The sequence below is a fragment of the Salmo salar genome, chromosome ssa16 (assembly GCF_905237065.1).
Source record: "Salmo salar chromosome ssa16, Ssal_v3.1, whole genome shotgun sequence".
In the NCBI taxonomy this organism is placed as follows: Eukaryota; Metazoa; Chordata; class Actinopteri; order Salmoniformes; family Salmonidae; genus Salmo; species Salmo salar.
In genome coordinates, this window is record NC_059457.1 from 6,162,397 (window position 1) to 6,182,482 (window position 20,086).

The 20,086-nt window shown below is 42.4% G+C and overlaps 1 protein-coding gene across 8 annotated transcripts in view; it reads right to left on the reverse strand.

The window, feature by feature from the left end:
• LOC106573096 (anoctamin-1) overlaps positions 1-20,086 on the reverse strand; it is a 70,702-nt gene that overhangs the window by 35,559 nt on the left and 15,057 nt on the right. For 4 of the 8 annotated variants that reach the window (XM_014147796.2, XM_014147793.2, XM_014147794.2 and 1 more), the window contains exons 1-8: positions 16,826-17,039; positions 14,332-14,679; positions 6,402-6,500; positions 5,994-6,145; positions 4,438-4,492; positions 4,226-4,277; positions 3,783-3,838; positions 2,494-2,535 (exon numbers count right to left, since the gene is read on the reverse strand). In XM_014147796.2, coding sequence (XP_014003271.1) covers positions 2,494-2,535; positions 3,783-3,838; positions 4,226-4,277; positions 4,438-4,492; positions 5,994-6,145; positions 6,402-6,500; positions 14,332-14,679; positions 16,826-16,939 — 918 coding nt within the window. In that variant the 5' untranslated portion in view covers positions 16,940-17,039. Of the gene's footprint in view, positions 1-2,493; positions 2,536-3,782; positions 3,839-4,225; positions 4,278-4,437; positions 4,493-5,993; positions 6,146-6,401; positions 6,501-14,331; positions 14,680-16,825; positions 17,040-20,086 lie in introns of those variants that run through there. The other 4 variants (XM_014147797.2, XM_045696892.1, XM_014147795.2 and 1 more) reach the window with 1 other exon arrangement.

Here is a 20,086-nt window from a genome sequence, read left to right on the forward strand (position 1 = left end):
ATGAAACACTTGAATGTAGGTGTAGTAGGTGTTCTAAAACTTTTGACCGGTAGTGTATATGCCCTCATGGATGAGGTATCGGGTTGTGCCTGGGCAGGTCACATAGTAGTTCTCACAGCCATGCAGACATCAGTAAGTGATCTGTGTGCGTGCAACCCAGTTTTCAAGTCTCAGAACACACATAAACATTCCTTCTAACACTCCCGTCCCCAACACCTCAGTGTCACTATGGGTGAGGCAAGGTACTCTGAAACCAAGCCGTCATGTGACCAGCTTATCATATTTATACCACATTCAGACAATACCTGTAGAGATAATCCAACTAATGAAGAAAACAATGAGTAGCCTCAGGGAGAGTCTCATCACTGTCTTCACCTACAAGCCTGTGAGGTTAGAAGGCTCTGTCACTTCTCTCTATCGCTCTCTCTCTCTCTCTCTCTCTCTCTCTCTCTCTCTCTCTCTCTCTCTCTCTCTCTCTCTCTCTCTCTCTCTCTGTGTGTGTGTATTCTAGCCACATCTTCTGCCCAAAGACCCTGGCTAGTGCTCAGATGTTGACAGTTCTCTGATGTGGAAAGAGAAGTGTGGTGACACATGCTTGGTGCCAGAGCTTTGTTTTCCTCCCCTTGCTCCTCTCATCTCCTCTCCTCTGCCTCGGGTACATCATGCTGAGGTTGGCTGGGCCATGCCTGTGGCAGTGCAGGCTCAGAGTGTTGGAACTGTCCCCTTCTGATGTCCTGCCAGCGTCACAAGAGGGTGATGAGGCCGTACTTTCTCTCTCCCTTTCTCCCCTGTACAGGGAGGGTCTCTCTGTCTCTCCACCCTCCACCCTTAACAGGCAGGGTTTCCACCACAACCATCCTACTGAAAAACTGTAGAGGCCATATCAAAATAACACACTTCTCTCTCCACAAAGCCTAGTTAATCAACAGGCTACAGACAGGCAGCTTCTTCTCTTGTTTTGTCACCACTTAAAACTACCCCCCTCCTCCCCCCTCTTCCTCCTCTCCTTTCTGAGAGACACTTATCCTTTGTGAACTATATTACGCTTGCATTGATTTTATCTGCATGATTATGCTAGCTGTAAGAGTGTAAACAGTTGGATAATTAGACACATTTTTGGTTATCGTGGGGATGAGACAGATGGTGGTGAAGATAAGTGATGAAACATGAAAAGGCATCTGGCTGAGGATGTGGCAGCACACACACACATGCACGCACACCCCCCCACACACACACACACACACACACACACACACACACACACACACACACACACACACACACACACACACACACACAAGGAGCTATGTAGATTCCCTCTGTTGCCAAGCTGAGCTTATTGTAATCGGTCCCAGGGGGAGGAAGATAAGACACTTTGAGACGTCCGCATTCCTCAATTACATGCCGTTATTCTCTTTTTCAATGATGGGGATGCCAATAGGATCCTTTTAGCACTCAACAGATGGCCCATACAGCACCACACCACCATTAACACACACAGCAGCCTGGCTACACAGATACACACAGCTATGAAGATGCTGGATATTTCCTACTTTTCATGCTGTTTTAACTAATTTATAGGCAAAATTATGCCTTTTTGCTTTCTTATGTTTTAGGGCATCAGAAATGCCCTTTGCCAGATCGGTAAAGACAAAGCACTCTTCTTGACTAGCCAATTTCCAGACCTCAAAGCATGATCCAGACCTTAATTCCATACGACATCTGAGGTGTAAACTCAAGGACATAGCCCATTAAGAACAGAGGACCATAAAAATCTGAAGGAGCTGAAGAACAGGAATGTCTTTTGGAAAGCCAAACAAACCTTGAGTCTGCTCTAAACTAAAACTGGGTTCAAATACTATTTTAAAAAACATTCATATATTTTATCTGTGCTGGACTCTGTTCCAAATCCACTATACATATTTAGATTCCAGTCAATGTCGTTATACTAAGCTGAGCGTTTCATGTTTCAGATGCAATTGGAGCCTATAGAGTTCCAAAGTTAGAGTCCGATGGTACTAAAAGTCTCATATTGGCAGTCATCTTAGGTTGTACCGGTACATCAGCTCAATTTCCAATTTCTCAGACTGAGTATCACAGAATCAACATGACCAGTTGCTATGGATGAAATTGATCAAAACAACTGTTAAAAACATGAAAAACATACAAAAAGGTATATTTTTTAAATATCAAATTTGACTATAAATGTGTGAACATTTTCAAACATATGCTTATTTTGGGGGATTAAAACCAATAATTTATGTAACCAAAGTGTCTCTTTTACAATCATGACGAATTTGTGATAAAAAAAATGACCCACATGTTGGCACTTTTAATTAAGAAAAAAATATGATGGCGCTTTTAGGTTTTCACAAACACACACAGCTGTACTCCAATCAATTAACGCAGCAGTAGTAACACGGCTGCGGTGTGGTATTTTAACATCTCCTAAAAAATGTATAAGTTCAGTGTGGTCATATTTATGTCACTCACCTTCCTATCATTGGGCTCCACGTTTTCACCATCCACATCTCCCTGCACGACAAATAAAACAGAGTTATGGCTCTGTCTTGTGATTCGTCCAGATTAGGGTTACTGACATCTTGATAAAGATGAGCAAATAATTCAAATACTGAGCTATATTGTTTGCTCAACAAAAAAATTTGGAAATTATATTATTTTATACTAATACAATTTTTCAGAGAATGAGATTTTATTTAACAAGTAATAATTGTGTTTCTCAAAAAGGTAGTGGTCAAAATTGACACCCCTAAAGATTCTTATAAATAAAGTAGTCAAAAGTGTAGTATTTGGTCCCATATTCCCAGTATGCAATGACTCTAGAAACTTGTTGGACGCATTTGCAGTTTATTCATTTTTGTTGTGTTTCAGATTAGAAAGTTACATAGGGTCAAAGATCACACCCCCAAGACATGCTAACCTCTCTTTTTATTGGTAATAGTGAGAGGTTAGCATTTCTTGGGGATCTTTGACCCTTTCTCACTCATCATTATTCTTGATTCATTCAGGATTAGCGGTAATCATGGTAGCATCCACATTCATGTGAAGTGTTTAGAAACATATTCTATTCTTATTTATAATAAAAGTGACTCCAAAATGACACAATACATTATTAACCATTCATTTCTATTGGGCAGAAAATAATCTGAACCTCAACGACAAAGAACTGCAAATGCATTCAACAAGTTTGTAGAGTCACAATTGCATGCTTGGAATATGGGACCAAATACAACATCTTGACTACTTTATTTCTAAGAATCTTTAGGGGTGTCAATAAGTTTGACCGTTAACATTTTGAGAATTTTTTTTTTACTTATTAAACAAAATATATTTCTCTGAGCAATTGTATTAGTATAATTTTTTTACGTACAATATTGCTCAGTACTTGAATAATTTATTTTATACAATCATTTTTGCTCATCTTTATCAAGGGCGTCAATAATGTCGGACCCCACTGTACCTCAATTTACTGCAAGCCTAGGCCTGTATCGCATGACCTATTCGACTGGACTCAACAACGCCTACTAAAATATTAAGAATCATATGCATATACAGTCAAGTTGGAAGTTAAATGTATCATATAGTCAGCACTCAAGAGTTGAATTGACTGCTGATGTCTCAAAAGTAATTAAACAGCAACATATGTGATGTCCAGGTGGTGGTTGGGAATAACATAATAATGCAAAAAGACACATTTCAGATACAAATTGTACAATCTAGTTGTATTGTAAACACACATGCTGATTGCAATGAGTACTCACATCATGTAGCGGATAGGCAGCTGTGTAGACTCCACTACCTAGCAGGCTGGTGATCCCTACAGGCAGAAAAAAACCCGTTTCAAATCCAAATGAAATAGCAGGTCATTCTGTTGATCTTTAGTCACTGCTTTTGGCATATCCAAGTACATGAACAAATGCCCTTAAAAGGAAGGGTTGCACCTCTGGTACTAGTGACAACTCAGAGGTACCATTTCAGTCTAAAGGACAATTTGAGAATCAGCATTTTGTTCAGGCATATAGGTTATAAAACACACACACACGCAAAGAACAGACTATTGTCTACATTCTGCATACTTACTGCATTCTTGTGCATGATACATATGCACTACATAAGCACAGATATAACACTCCAACTACCCAATGACGGGAAAACCCCTCCTAGACAACGGGTATATAAAACAAGGCAGACTGTTATGACTTACCCATACTATACTTAGCCTTTGTGCATTTTGTACGTTTCAATACTTCAAAAACCTGATAAGATAAGAAGTGAAGAATAAGTGAATACAGAACAGCACATTCCTATTACGTTTCCCATTAATAAACTGAGAACATCTAACTAATGGTCATAATGACTGCAGTCTAGAGTCTACTGTAATGGAGGATTTGGCCGACACAATGAAGAAACACTTACTATTGAAGCTCTTGTTTTACTGTCAAAGAAGGAGTCTCTGTCTGATAAATCAAACCTGTTACAGAAAACACACAGAGACTGTTGTGTTAACTGGGGACATATAGGCAGTTGGTCTTTGAAGTCATATACCCACATTATAAAGAGAGACACTCTTTCCTACTGTTGTACAAGCACACAATAAAGACCTTCCCAGAAGTGCTTTACACACAGACGTGGAATGAAAACAATTATAGAGAGGATGTCAGTGGTTAGGCACCCCGGACAAAGCCTGGTCCCAGATCTGTTCCTACTGTCTTGCCAACTCCCATGGTTATTGTCACGCGACGTGGAGTTGGCAAGACCGCAGTAACAGATCTGGGACCAGGCTTACCCATCCAGGGACTAGAGGGCCTAAATGTCTTTAAAGGTCTTACAGACCTGTAATAGATAACCCATGGGAGATTGTTTTGGTTAGCATAGGTACAGCACAACAGATGAATAGATAGCATGGATGGAATAGCATAGCCTCCAGCATTAGGCCAGCAGCTCAAGATAGACTCCCACCCAATCTCTAGACCAAACAAATCAACAACAAACGCAGGCAGAAATAACCCTGTTTATAGCTTATGCCCTTAGACAAATACTGTTGTGTGTTGTTTGAGTAAGAAAAAAAGCTGACAAGACCTTTTTTTCCTTTTTTTTTTACATTAAACACAACATCAACATCATGTTTATTTGACTTCTGCTTCTGGGCTAGATCATGTGTGAGCTGGTATGTCTGTCCTTCCTGGTAATTCTTTCCTGGAAGAGTTACAGAATAATGGGTTCAATTTCAGCTCTCAGTAGAGTAACTCCATCTTTTCAGGAAATTGTTTACCATACCATATCTTTACGTTTATTGCCATTTAGCAGACACTCTTATCCAGAGCAATTTACAGGAGCAATTAGGGTCAAGTGCCTTGCTCAAGACCACATCAACATATTTGTCCCCTAGTCAGCTCTGGGATTCAACCTAGCAACCATTCGGTTACTGACCCAACTCTCCTAACTGCTAGGCTACTATTTATAACTAGCCTTTTTGTTTTTTGTTCTTCCTAAACTGTGTCACAGTTAATATTGATAGTCTCTTGTTGTACAAGCCCTCAAACCTTCAGGCCTTTAGCTATTTTTCTGTTCGGTCTTCAGTGTGTGGCAATAGGTATGCCACATGTTATACCATATGCCGCTACAGTAGTCCATTTGAGGAAGTTCATGAAATGCTCATTAAACAAAGATGGATAGGAGCGGCAATTGGGGCTTTAGAGAACAATCTTGTAAACATAATCGTAATACTTATATACTCACGTATACAAGCCTTTAGTTGTTTTTCTTGCCTGTCCTCAATGTGTGCCAACAGCCATATGCCACCACATGCCATACCATATGCCACTAGACGTATACATTAAAAGTGCATTAAATGTCCTTGAAACCAAGATGGATTGGAGCAGGAATTGAAGTCCATATGTTACCGTACATGTATACAGTCTATACAGCCTTGTATATTGTATATCATCATAAGACATACAGTATAAACTCACAAGTGTTGTTTTTCTCTGGAAAACGCGTAGGAGAGATGCTTAACGTTTTGTGCCCTGTTCTCTTCCACGTTGGGATGAAGTGGTTCAGTGGCTTTGTTTACCAATGTGTTGATCTTCGCCCCAACACCACTACACTGTTTCACTTCATATACCTATAAGAAAACCACCAGGAGGTTAACCAGGGCACTATAGAACAGATCATAGGTGATAAAAATGACTAGCATGAAGTCTGTGTCTGAAAAGGTTACTAGCTGTCAAAGCCTTGCTTCCTCCGTCCTTGTTTCCTCTGATTCCTTGTCTCCCTCTCAAAGCTCATTGGAGAAGGAGGTCCAAAGGAGAAAACAAGGACGGAGGAAGCAAGGACTTGACAGCTGGTAACCTTTACATATCATTCAACAGTTGACTTACTTTTTTCGTGGGCATCTTGAGCTTCATAAACTCTGCCTCTCGACAGAGCACATGCCATGGAGCATGGATCTTCACAAAACCCACACCTGGAGTTTTAGTCTGAAATAAACAGAGCGAATTCATTTCATAAAATCACATCTATTTTTAAACAATACAATGTAAGTTTAAGGTTTGTTAAAAGCAAATACTTCTGAGTGTCCAACACTTTGCCCATATTACCCTTTCTATGCTAGACCAACAAACAGTACATGACATGAAGACATAGATAAACATCAGAGGCAAAAAGGTGGCCAAATGAAAGAATTAAAGAAATGCATGCATGTATCTCGCGTCATTAAGGAAAGCAATACATTCATCTGGATAACAGTTGGGTAAACAATGAATGGGACTCTCCAAACAAATCCCTCCTCCTCTATAGTTAACTTCAATCAAAACAACGTCTGGGAACGGAAGGCTACTTATGCGAGACACAGAGGGAAAGACACCATGGGAAATCACGAGAGAAATATGCTACCATTCTTTAGAAACACATCATCGTTATCATTACAAACAAGTCTCTCAATATAAGCATTTTAATTTGATTTAATTTATTTCACCGTTATACATGATTATCCATTACAATGACGACCTGTCAGGGAGCGATCGTAGCACATATAACACACAACGACAAAAAAAGTGAAAAGTAATACCAACACAAATATTATTTCACAGTGTGTATGTTCATGAACATCCACACAGGAGGTTTTCACTGTGAAGACTTCGATGCTGCTGTCACCCAGTTACCCAGTTATGACCCACAGGATATCATGGTTAGTTAGTTGTTTGTTTACATGGAATCAGTGGTTACTGAGATGATCATTCATGGTACAGCACAGAACATCTGTTTCAATGTGCAACTCCTCCTGTGACAAGGCAACCATCACTAGCAGCAGGGTATGGCCTTTAACTTTGATCTCAAATTCTAAACAACCAACTGTAACAGGCTTTCTCAGTTTATATTGTCTCCAATAGAGCTGTGACAAGCATCGTTAGTAACAAGGGACGCATAATCATAAAACAAAACAGTCTCTTACTTGGATCTCGAACTCTGGAACAACTGACTGTCTTAACAGCTTTGTCACTTCTTAAGATATCTTTCCCTTCCATTTCAGAGCCAGCATTTTGTTTTGGTTTTGATACAGATCATCGGTCTTTGTATAACATCTTGTCAAAGTACCTTGGACTTGACATGCCTCTGTACTGTGTTCTGTACGTCAAAACACAGATGTCACACTATCTAAAACATGAGGAATTGACATTTCCTACAACTCAAGACATGGTGGAGTCGTTGTTATCAAAAGGCTGTATGTCTGTGAGTACTCGGACCCAGAATGATTTTGGAATGCAAGAACAAGTCTGTGAGACTGCATTATGTCTTCTGTTCCCACCATCACATAGCAAAACATACAGACCCCTCATGGACAAAATTAGGGCTTTTGATAGAGCCAGTCTTGGATCAAAATGTAGTTGTGTACAGATAGGATCTTAATTTGATCACTTTTGTTGCCGAGACTTTTCCTGCGAACCTAAAAGGGTTCTTCGGCTGAAGGATTATTTTGCTGCTACAATAGAGATCAAATGAAGATCCTACAACTGACCTTATTAAAGGTTTGTGGAGGAGCAATCGTGTGTGTGTACACTACCCCTTAATTTACAACTGCGACCTGGCCAAGATTAAGAAAAGCAGTACAACAAAAACAATAACACAGAGTTACACATTGGATAAACAAACATACAGTCAATAACACAATAGAAAAATCTATGTACAGTGTGTGCAAATGTAGTAAGATGTAGTAAGATTAGGGAAGTAAGGCAATAAATAGGCCATAGTGGCGAAATAATTGAAATTTAGCATTAACACTGGAGTGATAGATGTGCAGATGATGATGTGCAAGTAGAGATACTGGGGTACAAAAGAGCAACAACAAAAAAATAACAATATGGGGATTAGGTAGTTGGGTGTGCTATTTACAGATGGGCTGTGTACAGGTACAGGGATCGGTAAGCTGCTCTGACAGCTGATGCTTAAAGTTAGAGAGGGAGATATAAGTCTCGAGCTTCAGTGATTTTTGCAATTTGTTCGTTGTTGGCAGCAGAGAACTGGAAGGAAAGGCGGCCAAAGTAGGTGTTGGCTTTGGGGATGACCAGTGAAATATACCTGCTGGAGCTCGTGCTGTGGGTGGGTGATGCTATGGTGACCAGTGAGCTGAGATAAGGCGGGGCTTTACCTAGCAAAGACTTATAGATGACCTGGAGCCAGTGGGTTTGGCAACGAATATTTAGCGAGGGCCAGCCAACGAGAGCATACAGGTCGCAGCGGTGGGTAGTATATTGGGCTTTGGTGACATAACAGATGGCACTGTGATAGACTACATTCAATTTTCTGAGTAGAGTGTTGGAGGCTATTTTGTAAATGACATCGCCGAAGTCAATGATCGGTAGGATAGTCAGTTTTACGAGGGTATGTTTGGCAGCATGAGTGAAGGAGGCTTTGTTGCGAAATAGGAAGCCGATTCTAGATTTAATTTTGGATTGGATAGGCTTAATTGGAGTCTGGAAGGAGAGTTTACAGTCTAACCAGACACCTAGGTATTTGTATTTGTCAACATATTCTAATTCAGAACTGTCCAGAGTAGTGATGCTAGTTGGGCGGGCGGGTCGGTTGAAGAGCATGCAGGCAGAAATCTGTTGAAGAGCATGAACTTAGTTTTACTAGCATTTAAGAGCAGTTGGAGGCCACAGAAGGAGTGTTGTATGGCAATTAAGCTTGTTTGGAGGTTAGTTAACACAGTGTCCAAAGAAGGGCCAGATGTATACAGAATGGTGTCGTCCACGTAGAGGTGGATCAGAGAATCACCAGCAGCAAGAGCGACATTATTGATATATACAGAGAAAAGAGTCGGCCCGAGAATTGAACCCTGTGGCACTGCCAGAGGTCTGGACAACAGGCCCTCCGATTTGACACACTGAACTCTATCTGAGAAGTAGCTGGTGAACCAGGCGAGGCAGTCATTTGAGAAACCAAGGCTATTGAGTCTGCCGATAAGAATGCAGTGATTGACAGAGTCGAAAACCTTGGCCAGGTTGATGAAGACGGCTGCACAGTACTGTCTTTTATCGATGGAGGCTATAATATCATTTAGGACCTTGAGCGTGGCTGAGGTGCATCCATGACCAGCTCGGAAACCAGATTGCATAGTGGAGAAGGTACGGTGGGATTCGAAATGTTCGGTGATCTGTTTGTTAACTTGGCTTTCGAAGACTTTAGAAAGGCAGAGTAGGATGGATATAGGTCTATAACAGTTTTGGTCTAGAGCATGTCTCCCTTTGAAGAGGGGGATGACCATGGCAGCTTTCCAATCTTTGGGGATCTCAGATGATATGAAAGAGAGGTTAAACAGGCTAGTAATAGGTGTTGCAAATATTTCGGCGGATCATTTTAGAAAGAGAGGGTCCAGATTGTCTAGCCCAGCTGATTTGTAGGGATCCAGATTTTTTTTCAGAACATCAGCTATCTGGATTTGGGTGAAGGAGAAGCAGGGGGGCTTGGGCAAGTTGCTGCGGGGGGTGGCCAGGTGGAAAGCATGACCAGCCGTAGAAAAATACTTATTCAAATTCTCGATTATCGTAGATTTTTCGGTGGTGACAGTGTTTCCTAGCCTCAGTGCAGTGGGCAGCTGGGAGGAGGTGCTCTTATTCTCCATGGACTTTACAGTGTCCCAAACATTTTGGAATTAGTGCTACAGGATGCAATTTTCTGTTTGAAAAAGCTATCCTTAGCTTTCCTAACTGACTGTGTATATTGGTTCCTGACTTCCCTGAAAAGTTACATACCGCCACAGGATGTTTTAATGCTGGTCAAGGGCAGCCAAGTCTGGAGTGAAGCAAGGGCTATATCTGTTCTTAGTTCTACATGTTTTGAATGGGGCATGCTTATTTAAGATGGTGAGGAAAGCCCTTTTAAAGAACAACCAGGCATCCTCTACTGATGGGATGAGGTCAATATCCTTCCAGGATACCCTTGCCAGGTTGATTAGAAAGGCCTGCTCGCTGAAGTGTTTAAGGGAGTGTTTGACAGTGATGAGGGGTGGTTATTTGACCGCGGACCCATTACGGACACAGGCAATGAGACAGTGATTGCTGAGATCCTGGTTGAAGACAGCAGAGGTGTATTTAGAGGGCAAGTTGGTCAGGATGATATCTATGAGGGTGCCCATGTTTACGGATTTGGGGTTGTACCTGGTAGGTTCCTTGATAATTTGGGTGAGATTGAGGGCATCTAGCTTAGATTGTAGGATGGCAGGGGTGTTAAGCATTTCCCAGTTTAGGTCACAAAACAGTATGAACTCTGAAGATAGATGGTGGGCAATCAATTCACATATGGTGTCCAGGGCACCGCTGGGGGCTGAGGTGGTCTATACCAAGGGGCAACAGTGAGAGATTTATTTCTGGAAAGATGGATTTTTAAAAGTAGAAACTCAAACTGTTTGGGCACAGACCTGGATAGTATGACAGAACTCTGCAGGCTATCTCTGCAGTAGATTGCAACTCCGCCCCCTTTGGCAGTTCTATCTTGTCGGAAAATGTTGTATTTAGGGATGGACATTTCAGTATTATTGGTGGCCTTCCTAATCCAGGATTCAGACACGGCTAGGACATCAGGGTTGGCGGAGTGTGCTAAAGCAGTGAATAAAACAAACTTAGGGAGGAGGCTTCTGATGTTAACATGCATGAAACCAAGGCTTTTACGAGTACAGAAGTCAACAAATGAGAGCGCCTGGGAAATGTGTGTAGTGCTGGGGGCTACAGGGCCTGGGTTAACCTCTACATCACCAGAGGAACAGGGGAAGAGTAGGATAAGGGTACGGCTAAAGGCTATAAGAATTGGTCATCTAGTGCGTTGGGAACAGAGAATAAAAGGAGCAGGTTTCTGGGCGTGGTAGAATATATTCAGGGCATAATGTACAGACAAGGATATGGTAGGATGTGAGTACAGTGGAGGTAAACCTAGGCATTGAGTGACGATGAGAGAGGTTGTGTCTCTGGAGGCACCAGTTAAGCCAGGTGAGGTCTCTGCATGTGTGGGGGGTGGGACAAAAGAGCTATCTAAGGCATGTTGAGTGGGACTGGGGGCTCTGCAGTGAAATAAAACAATAATAACTAACCGAAACAGCAGTAGATAAGGCATATTGACATTAGGGAGAGGCATGTGTAGCCGAGTGATCATAGGGTCCAATGAGCAGCAATAGGTGAGACAGGGAGCCGTTCGGTAGTCGCTACTACGCTAGGCGAGCGGGAGACACGGCGTTCAGAAAGCTAGCGGGCAGGGGCTAGCAGATGGGTCTTCGGCGACATCGCAATGGAAAAGCCTGTTGAAACCACATTGGACGATTACGTCGGCAGACCAGTCGTGATGGATCGGCGGGGCTCCATGTCGGCAATAAAGGGTCCAGGCCAATTGGCAAATGAGGTATTGTAGCCCTAGAATTAGCTGGTATGCCTCTTCGGCTAGCCGGGAGATGGGCCTAGCTTGAGACTAGCTCAAGGCTAACTGGTGCTTCGGGACAGAGGCGTTAGCCAGCAAATAGCCACTCGGTTGAAGCTAGCTAGCTGCGATGATCCGGTGTAATGGTCCAGAGCTTGCGGAAGGAATCCATTGATGTAGTAGAGAAAAGCAGTCTGATATGCTCTGGGTTGATATCGCGCTGTGCAGACTGGCAGGTATTGACCGAGCTAAAGCTGGCTGGTGTCCGAGCTAACGGAGAAGGCCACTAGCAGTGGCTAACTGACAACTAGCTAGTAGCTAGTTAGCTGGCTAGATTCTGATGGGGGTTCCATATTATAAAGTATAAAAAAAGCAGATCCTTACAACATTGGGTGAGGCAGGTTGTAGGAAAGTATATTCAGTTCGTAGATGGAAAGTGAGATTAAAATATATACGAAAAAATGAAGAAAAAAAACAACTATTTACACGGGACAAGACGGGACAAGACAAACACACGTCCGACTGCTACGCCATCTTGGAATTCATGTTTCATGAAACATGAAATAAATGTTTCAGCAAGTAATGAGTTTAGGCCTGCGGATCTAAAAGACGTCCAATCAGGTATTATGTAGTCTTGTGCTGTCAGATATTACCCTGCATTCTCGTTCAAGGAGCCTGAGAAACTTAGAACATTCTGGAGCGGTTGTGGTCAGATTTAGGTAATGGATTTCCTAGCAGAGGTTTCCATCACTGTTTCAGTCTCAAACATTCACACTCCTCCACATCCCATTACCACCTTCGCTTCCTCCCTTCCCACTGCCGTTCCGTCCCAGTATTAGATCCACTAAGTGTCTTCTATATACAGATTAGTTTAAGTCAACAGCACTTTAATGATCTATAATACTTAGGGCGCCTGTTTTAATCAACTAACTCCACAATGGACGGTCGATGAGAGGAAACGATAAAATACCTAAACATTACTCCCTTCTCTCCACTCCACTAACATGATAAGAAAGAGATTATTCAGTATGTTTTCCCCCACAGATAACACAAACAGTTTGATGTAATAACCGCGGTATCCATGAGGGAAAAGCTTCAATAATAGAATGGTGGCTTGAATGCAATTTGGGGACAAAGTGGAAATTATAACCGGATGGTTTATACATGAATCACAATTCATCTTGGCACCCTGAACCAATTCTCGCGTGTACACTGTCTGTCACAAAGTCCCAAAGAACACTTGACATACGACATACGTCTCTTTTTCTCACACACTTACTTTAATGAAATCAATAGGACATCAAGCTTGTGAAAAATGTGCCCTTTGTAAGTTTGAGAGTGTGTGAGAGTGTGCAAGAGTGTATGTACAGTCAAGGTATTCTGTGTTATCTTCTAGCTGGCATTGCCACATTGCTTGTATGGAGTATGTGTGTGTGTGTGTGTGTGTGTGTGTGTGTGTGTGTGTGTGTGTGTGTGTGTGTGTGTGTGTGTGTGTGTGTGTGTGTGTGTGTGTGTGTGCGTGTGCGTGTGTGTGCATGGGCATGGTGTGATCCTTCCACTGGGCCATCCCTGTTCTGCCCTGTCCTATCCTGGCCTGCCCTGTCTGGGTAAAGAGATCCACCATGGCAGCTGTCATCTTGCCATCATCAGCACTCGGACCAACTTGATAGTCTCAGATTACTGAGACTTCACCCTCATGTCCTTCTTACTCTCTATTACAGATTACAGTTGGTCAACACACCACAAGCCTGCAGAAGGCTATCACTAGATGTGCACAGGGCTTTCCCTATTTCATTCACTCTCATGACATCTAGTCCAAAAAGTTGATGTGATGAATCTCTTGATCCTGATCAGTGATTTTGATTTCAAAATGGATTGGCTTCAAATGAAGAAAAATAAGATTACATTGAAATTACTGATGTAATGTTGAAAGGATTTTGAAGTCTATCATGGCATTTTCAAAGACAGCCAAACATTGTCAGGTGTGAGAAACAGAACCCTCTTCAGAAAACAGTCTGACGATGCAGTTGGTTCTGTGATACAGTTCTAAATAAATCCAACAAACCAACCAATGACAGCAGCCAGACAGGTTGCCGCAGTTAACTCACCCCCCCTGCTAGTCCCGCTAGCCTTCTATAGGCCGGTTTCAGCTGGTGCTGTGCCAAACTACAATGTATGTTTTGTGTAATGTTGCATGGTGGGGACAAAAATAACCCTGATCCACCAGCCTGCTGGAAAACTCTAGAGGGGCAACAGTATTGTACGTGATGTTCTCCCCTCCTCCCTAAGCTAACGCTCGGCTAAAACTAGCTAATGCTAGACCTGGCTGGACATAGCTAATAATATCGGGTGGGTTTGGGGCTGTCAAAAAGAACAGAACAGAGAAGCCATAGAGAAGCAACTCACATCCTCATCCTTCTCCAGCTCCAGGCCCATATCCCTCAGGTTGCCCTCAAACTCTTCCCGGCGGTAGCGCTTGTCGTCCTCGTGGTAGTCCATGCTGTGGTCCTGAGAGGCCACCTCTGGGACACCTCTGGGCTGCGGGGGCGGGGGTCGTCCCAGCCTGGCCGTCCCGCGGCGGAGGCTCCGTGTGAAGGCGTTGTCGGTGAAGCGGGAGGACTGTCGGTTAGAGCGGGAACTGCTGGGCTTTTTGATGTGGTAGGTGAGGATGTAGTCCACCCGCCTCTCTCCATCCTGGAAGTATAGGCCGTGCTGGCATTGGGTATTCTCCTCGGGTGCCAGGGAGTTCAGAAGCTGTGGAGAGAGGGGAGGGCTGTGCATTAGAGAGGGCTAGCTACCTATCTGGACCATGTTCATGTGTGTGTGCTGTGAAGCTTTTGCCATTCGACTGGTCAGTGAGCCAGTTAGACTACAGGGGTCAAGTTGGGAGAGTCACCTAGTCCCAATGGCGTTCCTGTGGATTTCTGGTTCCCCTTGGGAGAAGTGACCACTTAGTGACTTTGAACCTGAATGCTGATTTGCAAGGCAAGCAGTACTGAGAATTATTTAGTAAACAACAAGTTACATTTTTTTTTACATCCAACAAAAGGCTTGTGTTGCTACTCTGTATGCGTGCGTACAAACGATTAACCAAACATACCTGATTCTTTATTTTATGATATGTCATTCATTTATATGAATGGCATCTATAGGTATGACATTATAATCTCTTATTGTACAAACTTCAATAGGCTTTGATGAACATCTATCACAACAGTGGAAAAACACTACAGAATCATAAGCATCTTTAAAAAAAAAACATTTGGGATTTTAGTATTGTAATATGACAGTATTGTAATATAAAATTATTGTAATATGACATTATTGTAATATGACAGTATTGTAATATGCCAGATTTCTCATTTACTGTCTGCCTGCAAACCATTATAGATTCCATCTTTGAGAGAAAGCTCTTCTTTCCAACAAACTGAAATCTAGTCCGTAATGTTTTAGTACAATAGGTTTATTATATCGTCTTTACATTTTTTATACAGTAGATCATTCAAATTCCTGTGATTTCTCTACTCTTTCTAAGTTTGCTATACATCCACCTGAATATTTGTGTCACAATTCTAACTAGGTTCATGACATATGTTTGATCCGGTTATAGTTGGACATTTCCATGGAGTTTTCAGAGGGATCGGCTAGTCAACAACTGCTATCGGACATCAAGCTTATTTGACCAGGAAAGTTTGGGTATTCTGTGTGCCACTATCAATATAGTATTATTTACCTTAAAAGCAGTTGCATGAGGCACCTTCAAGACACCCTTGAACTATTTTACTTCAGGTAAGAGTGCCAAAATGGTGGATGATTGTTTGTGTGTGTGGAGACATGTGGGTGTTTGGGTGTTTGGGTGTGTGGGTGTGTGGGTGGGGTGCACACAAGACTACATGCTGAGCCTATACTGATGATCTTGAGAGGTCTGGATTGGTTGGGTCCAGCTAACTACAAGCTGCTGTTCACAGTGTCCAGCCCGCTGACCATACCAACATACTTCAAATTGTGTGACTTATCAGTTGGAATAATATTGTCCAATATTCCTGTGAACTATTTTAATAGCACTGACTGACCCAACTGATTTTCTATTTTTAATCACAATATTTAAAAAGTGGATTGTGGCCCGCCCCACATACACTTCATACAATCATTTTGACCTAATTTGACAATTCCACATTCTACCCTCACATGATGGCAATAAAAACCGAATAGACTGTTCTATTTGTAACACTGGCTGAGAAGGTTTTAGGAACCACTCGCTACTAGCCGAACGTTATGTGTAAAACTAGAAACACATGGTCACAGACCGCAACATGATAAGGGAGTTAAAAAAGAGTGATGAGTGATGACGTCATCAGATATATACATTTCACTCATTTCACACACACCCCTCTCTTGTATAGTACAAGTCTTCACAGAGCGTTGTGTGTAATGTGGAACGACATTAAAAAGTGTCAGACGTGTACGGTAGATACTTGTTCTGTAATTAGGCTACGTGATCATTTTCTCTCTGCAAGCTGTCAAACCAGGTCAAGCCATCTCTCAACTATATTGAGATTAAAAAAAAAAAAATCCTGGCACAAAAGTTAGTAAAAAAGGATTACAACAGACAAAATGAATGTATTCATTACTTAACCAAGTTGAAGTGGAACACTACATTTCCACAAAACAATCATACGTCTAACTTCCACCTAGAGTATTATTTTCCAACAAATCAAAGTTTGAAATCATAAGCAAAGTGAAATAACTGCCAAATGAGTCTTCACTTTAAAAACCAAATACCAAACTATAGCAAAGCAGCAGTCCCCCTGAGATAGTTAGTCTCAGTCTCTACTGAAGTACTAGTACGTTAACACGTGATGTAAATCCACACATGCTGTATCTTCGTCATTCCACTCACTTGAAATTTTCCATGAAAAACCACATCCTTTAAGAAGTGCCTGGGCTTGCTAGCTGTGGCTGCTGAGTTATGAAGCAGTGAAGTCCCTGAGCTCTCTGGTGTTTCTTCTGCCATCTTCCCATCACTAGGCGAGCACCACCGCTGACTACTGCTATTAAACAGAGCTCTCTCTCTCTTTCCCTCGCTCTCTCGTTCTCTCTCCAGCTTTCTCTGTCACCGTCCACAGGGGTGAACAAGCCCAACGTCTCTCTGCTACAAGACCCACTACTTGTTACTTGAGAAGAGTCTGAGACGCCAAGTAGCTAATATTAGCCTTGATCTGAACGCGACAAGGTGCCCTCTCCTATCTCAATCCCTCATTACATATAAAAGCCATAACAGATATTCAGCATTATTTCAGGGGCTGCTAATCATTCGGAGGTCAAGGTTAAGCCACAATATATTTAATTATAAACTGGGTGGTTTAAGCACTGAATGGCCGTATGACAAAACATATTTTTACTGCTCTAATTACACTGGTAACCAGTTTACAATAGCAATAAGGCACCTTGGAGGTTAGGGATATATGGCCAATATAGCATGGCTAAGGGCTGTATCCAGGAACTCCGCATTGCGTCTGCCTAAGAACAGCCCATAGCCGTGGACTATTGGCCATATACCACACCCCCTCGGGCCTTATTGCTTAATTAGAACGTAAACACTGGCCCAACCCAGAGGTGACTCCACAGGTCCCAGGGTGGTTTGGTAGAAAAACTATTCTGGATCAGTAGTTTTTCCTGATCTGGTAACCTAACCAGTTAAAACTGACCTAATACAGTATGATGTGATTAATCTGTTGTAAAAAGGTTTATTATGGGCTATGAGAACATGATGGGACCAGAGTTTTTCTAATAAAACAAATTTGATCCCATTCACATTTTCTCACAAATGGACAGGGCCATGTACCGTCAAATCTTGGGTGAGAACCTCCTTCCCTCAGCCAGGGCATTGAAAATGGGTCGTGGATGGGTATTCCAGCATGACAATGACCCAAAACACACAGCCAAGGCAACAAAGGAGTGGCTCAAGAAGAAGCACATTAAGGTCCTGGAGTGGCCTAGCCAGTCTCCAGACCTTAATCCCATAGAAAATCTGTGGAGGGAGCTGAAGGTTCGAGTTGCCAAACGTCAGCCTCGAAACCTTAATGACTTGGAGAAGATCTGCAAAGAGGAGTGGGACAAAATCCCTCCTGAGATGTGTGCAAACCTGGTGGCCAACTACAAGAAACGTCTGACCTCTGTGATTGGCAACACGGGTTTTGCCACCAAGTACTAAGTCATGTTTTGCAGAGGGGTCAAATACTTATTTCCCTCATTAAAATGCAAATCAATTTATAACATTTTTGACATGCGTTTTTCTGGATTTTTTTGTTGTTATTCTGTCTCTCACTGTTCAAATAAACCTACCATTAAAATTATAGACTGATCATTTCTTTGTCAGTGGGCAAACGTACAAAATCAGCAGGGGATCCAAAACTTTTTTCCCTCATTGTATCATGGTTGCTAAATAAATACCGGAGGAAAGCGGAGAACGAGCATGACCTGCGATTTCCGTGAATCTGATTTGTCAAGACACCCAAACAGCCTGCAACAGCACTCTGATGTGAAGGACAAAGAAATTCTTCGCAAGTTGACAAATCATTGAAAAGTGCTGTGGCAAATGCCACCTCACCACACGTTTTCCGGCGGCCTTTGCCCAACCAGTACAAACATTCCCCTGAGAGGGTCCTCGGTGACATAATTTCTCATTGCAACACAGAGATGGATCAGCGCTTCAGATGTGGCAATGGATACGCAGTACTGAACAAGAGGTTATTAAACAATTTAGAAAATGGTTTAAGCATCAGCCAATTAAAATCATCGACGTAGTGTCACGTGATAGAATGCTACATTGTAGCTGGTCCCATCAGATAACATGGCACATGTCAGCCCTATGCTAACCTCAACAGGTGGCAGTGAATATTTCCTGTAAGAAATTCCTCATCATCCTTTTAAAGATATTACATTTTTTCTCCAGAAACCAATGGCATTTCTTAAAATGGGTCAACTCGGCCACCAGAGGGATAAATGTAAATCTCCAAATGTAAATTCAACCTTCATTCAATTCTTCAGCCAGCATTTCCCAAACGGCTTGTTACGGAACTGTTCCGTGTCTACATAGACCCAAAATATCCAACACATAGCAGACATCGGTTCACATTATACAGTATCCGTCAGTCCAGTCCAAACTCTTGTCACAGTTTTGAGTAGGACATATGCAGACAGAGGAGAAAAATGTGTAATACTAAGATAATTTATTTAGCTAAGACTGACATCTTGTGACTTGTCATATGTACATCTGTGACATACAACAATGACAGATAAAGTCGGTTAATGAAAAGGCCATCAAGACAAAGCAAACAACCATTTCTGTATAGACCTCACTTTGTGCATGGAGGCATTGTCATGCTGAAACAGGAAAGGGCCTTCCCCAAACTGTTGCCATGAATTTTGAAGCACAGAATCATCTAGAATTTCATTGTATGCTGTAGCGTTGATTTCCCTTCACTGGAACTAAGGAGCATAGCGCGAACCATGAAAAACAGCCCCAAACTATTATTCCTCCTCCAGCACACTTTCCAGTTGGCACTATGCATCGGGGCAGGAAGCGTTCTCCTGGAATCCGCCATACCCAGATTCGTCTGTCAGACTGCCAGATGGTGAAGCGTGATTCATCACTCCAGAGAATGTTTCCACTGCTCCAGAGTCCAATGGCGGCGAGATTTATACCACTCCAGCCGATGCTTGGCATTGCGCATGGTGATCTTAGGCTTGTGTGCGGCTGCTCGGCCATGGAAACCCATTTCATGAAGCTCCGAACAGTTCTTGTGCTGACATTGCTTCCAGAGGCAGTTTGGAACTCGGTAGTGAGTGTTGCAACTGAGGACAGACGATTATTACACACTCAGCGGTCCCATTCTGTGAGCTTGTATGGCCTACTACTTCGCGGCTGAGCCGTTGTTGCTCCTACACGTTTCCACTTCACAATAACAGCACTTACAGTTAACCGGGGCAGCTCTAGCAGAGCAGAAATTTGACGAACTGACTTGTTTGAAAGGTGGCATCCTATGACAGTACCACATTGAAAGTCACTGAGCTCTTGAGTAACGCCATTCTACCACCAATGTTTGTCTATGGAGATTGCATGGTTGTGTGCTCGATTTTTGTACACCTGTGAGCAAAG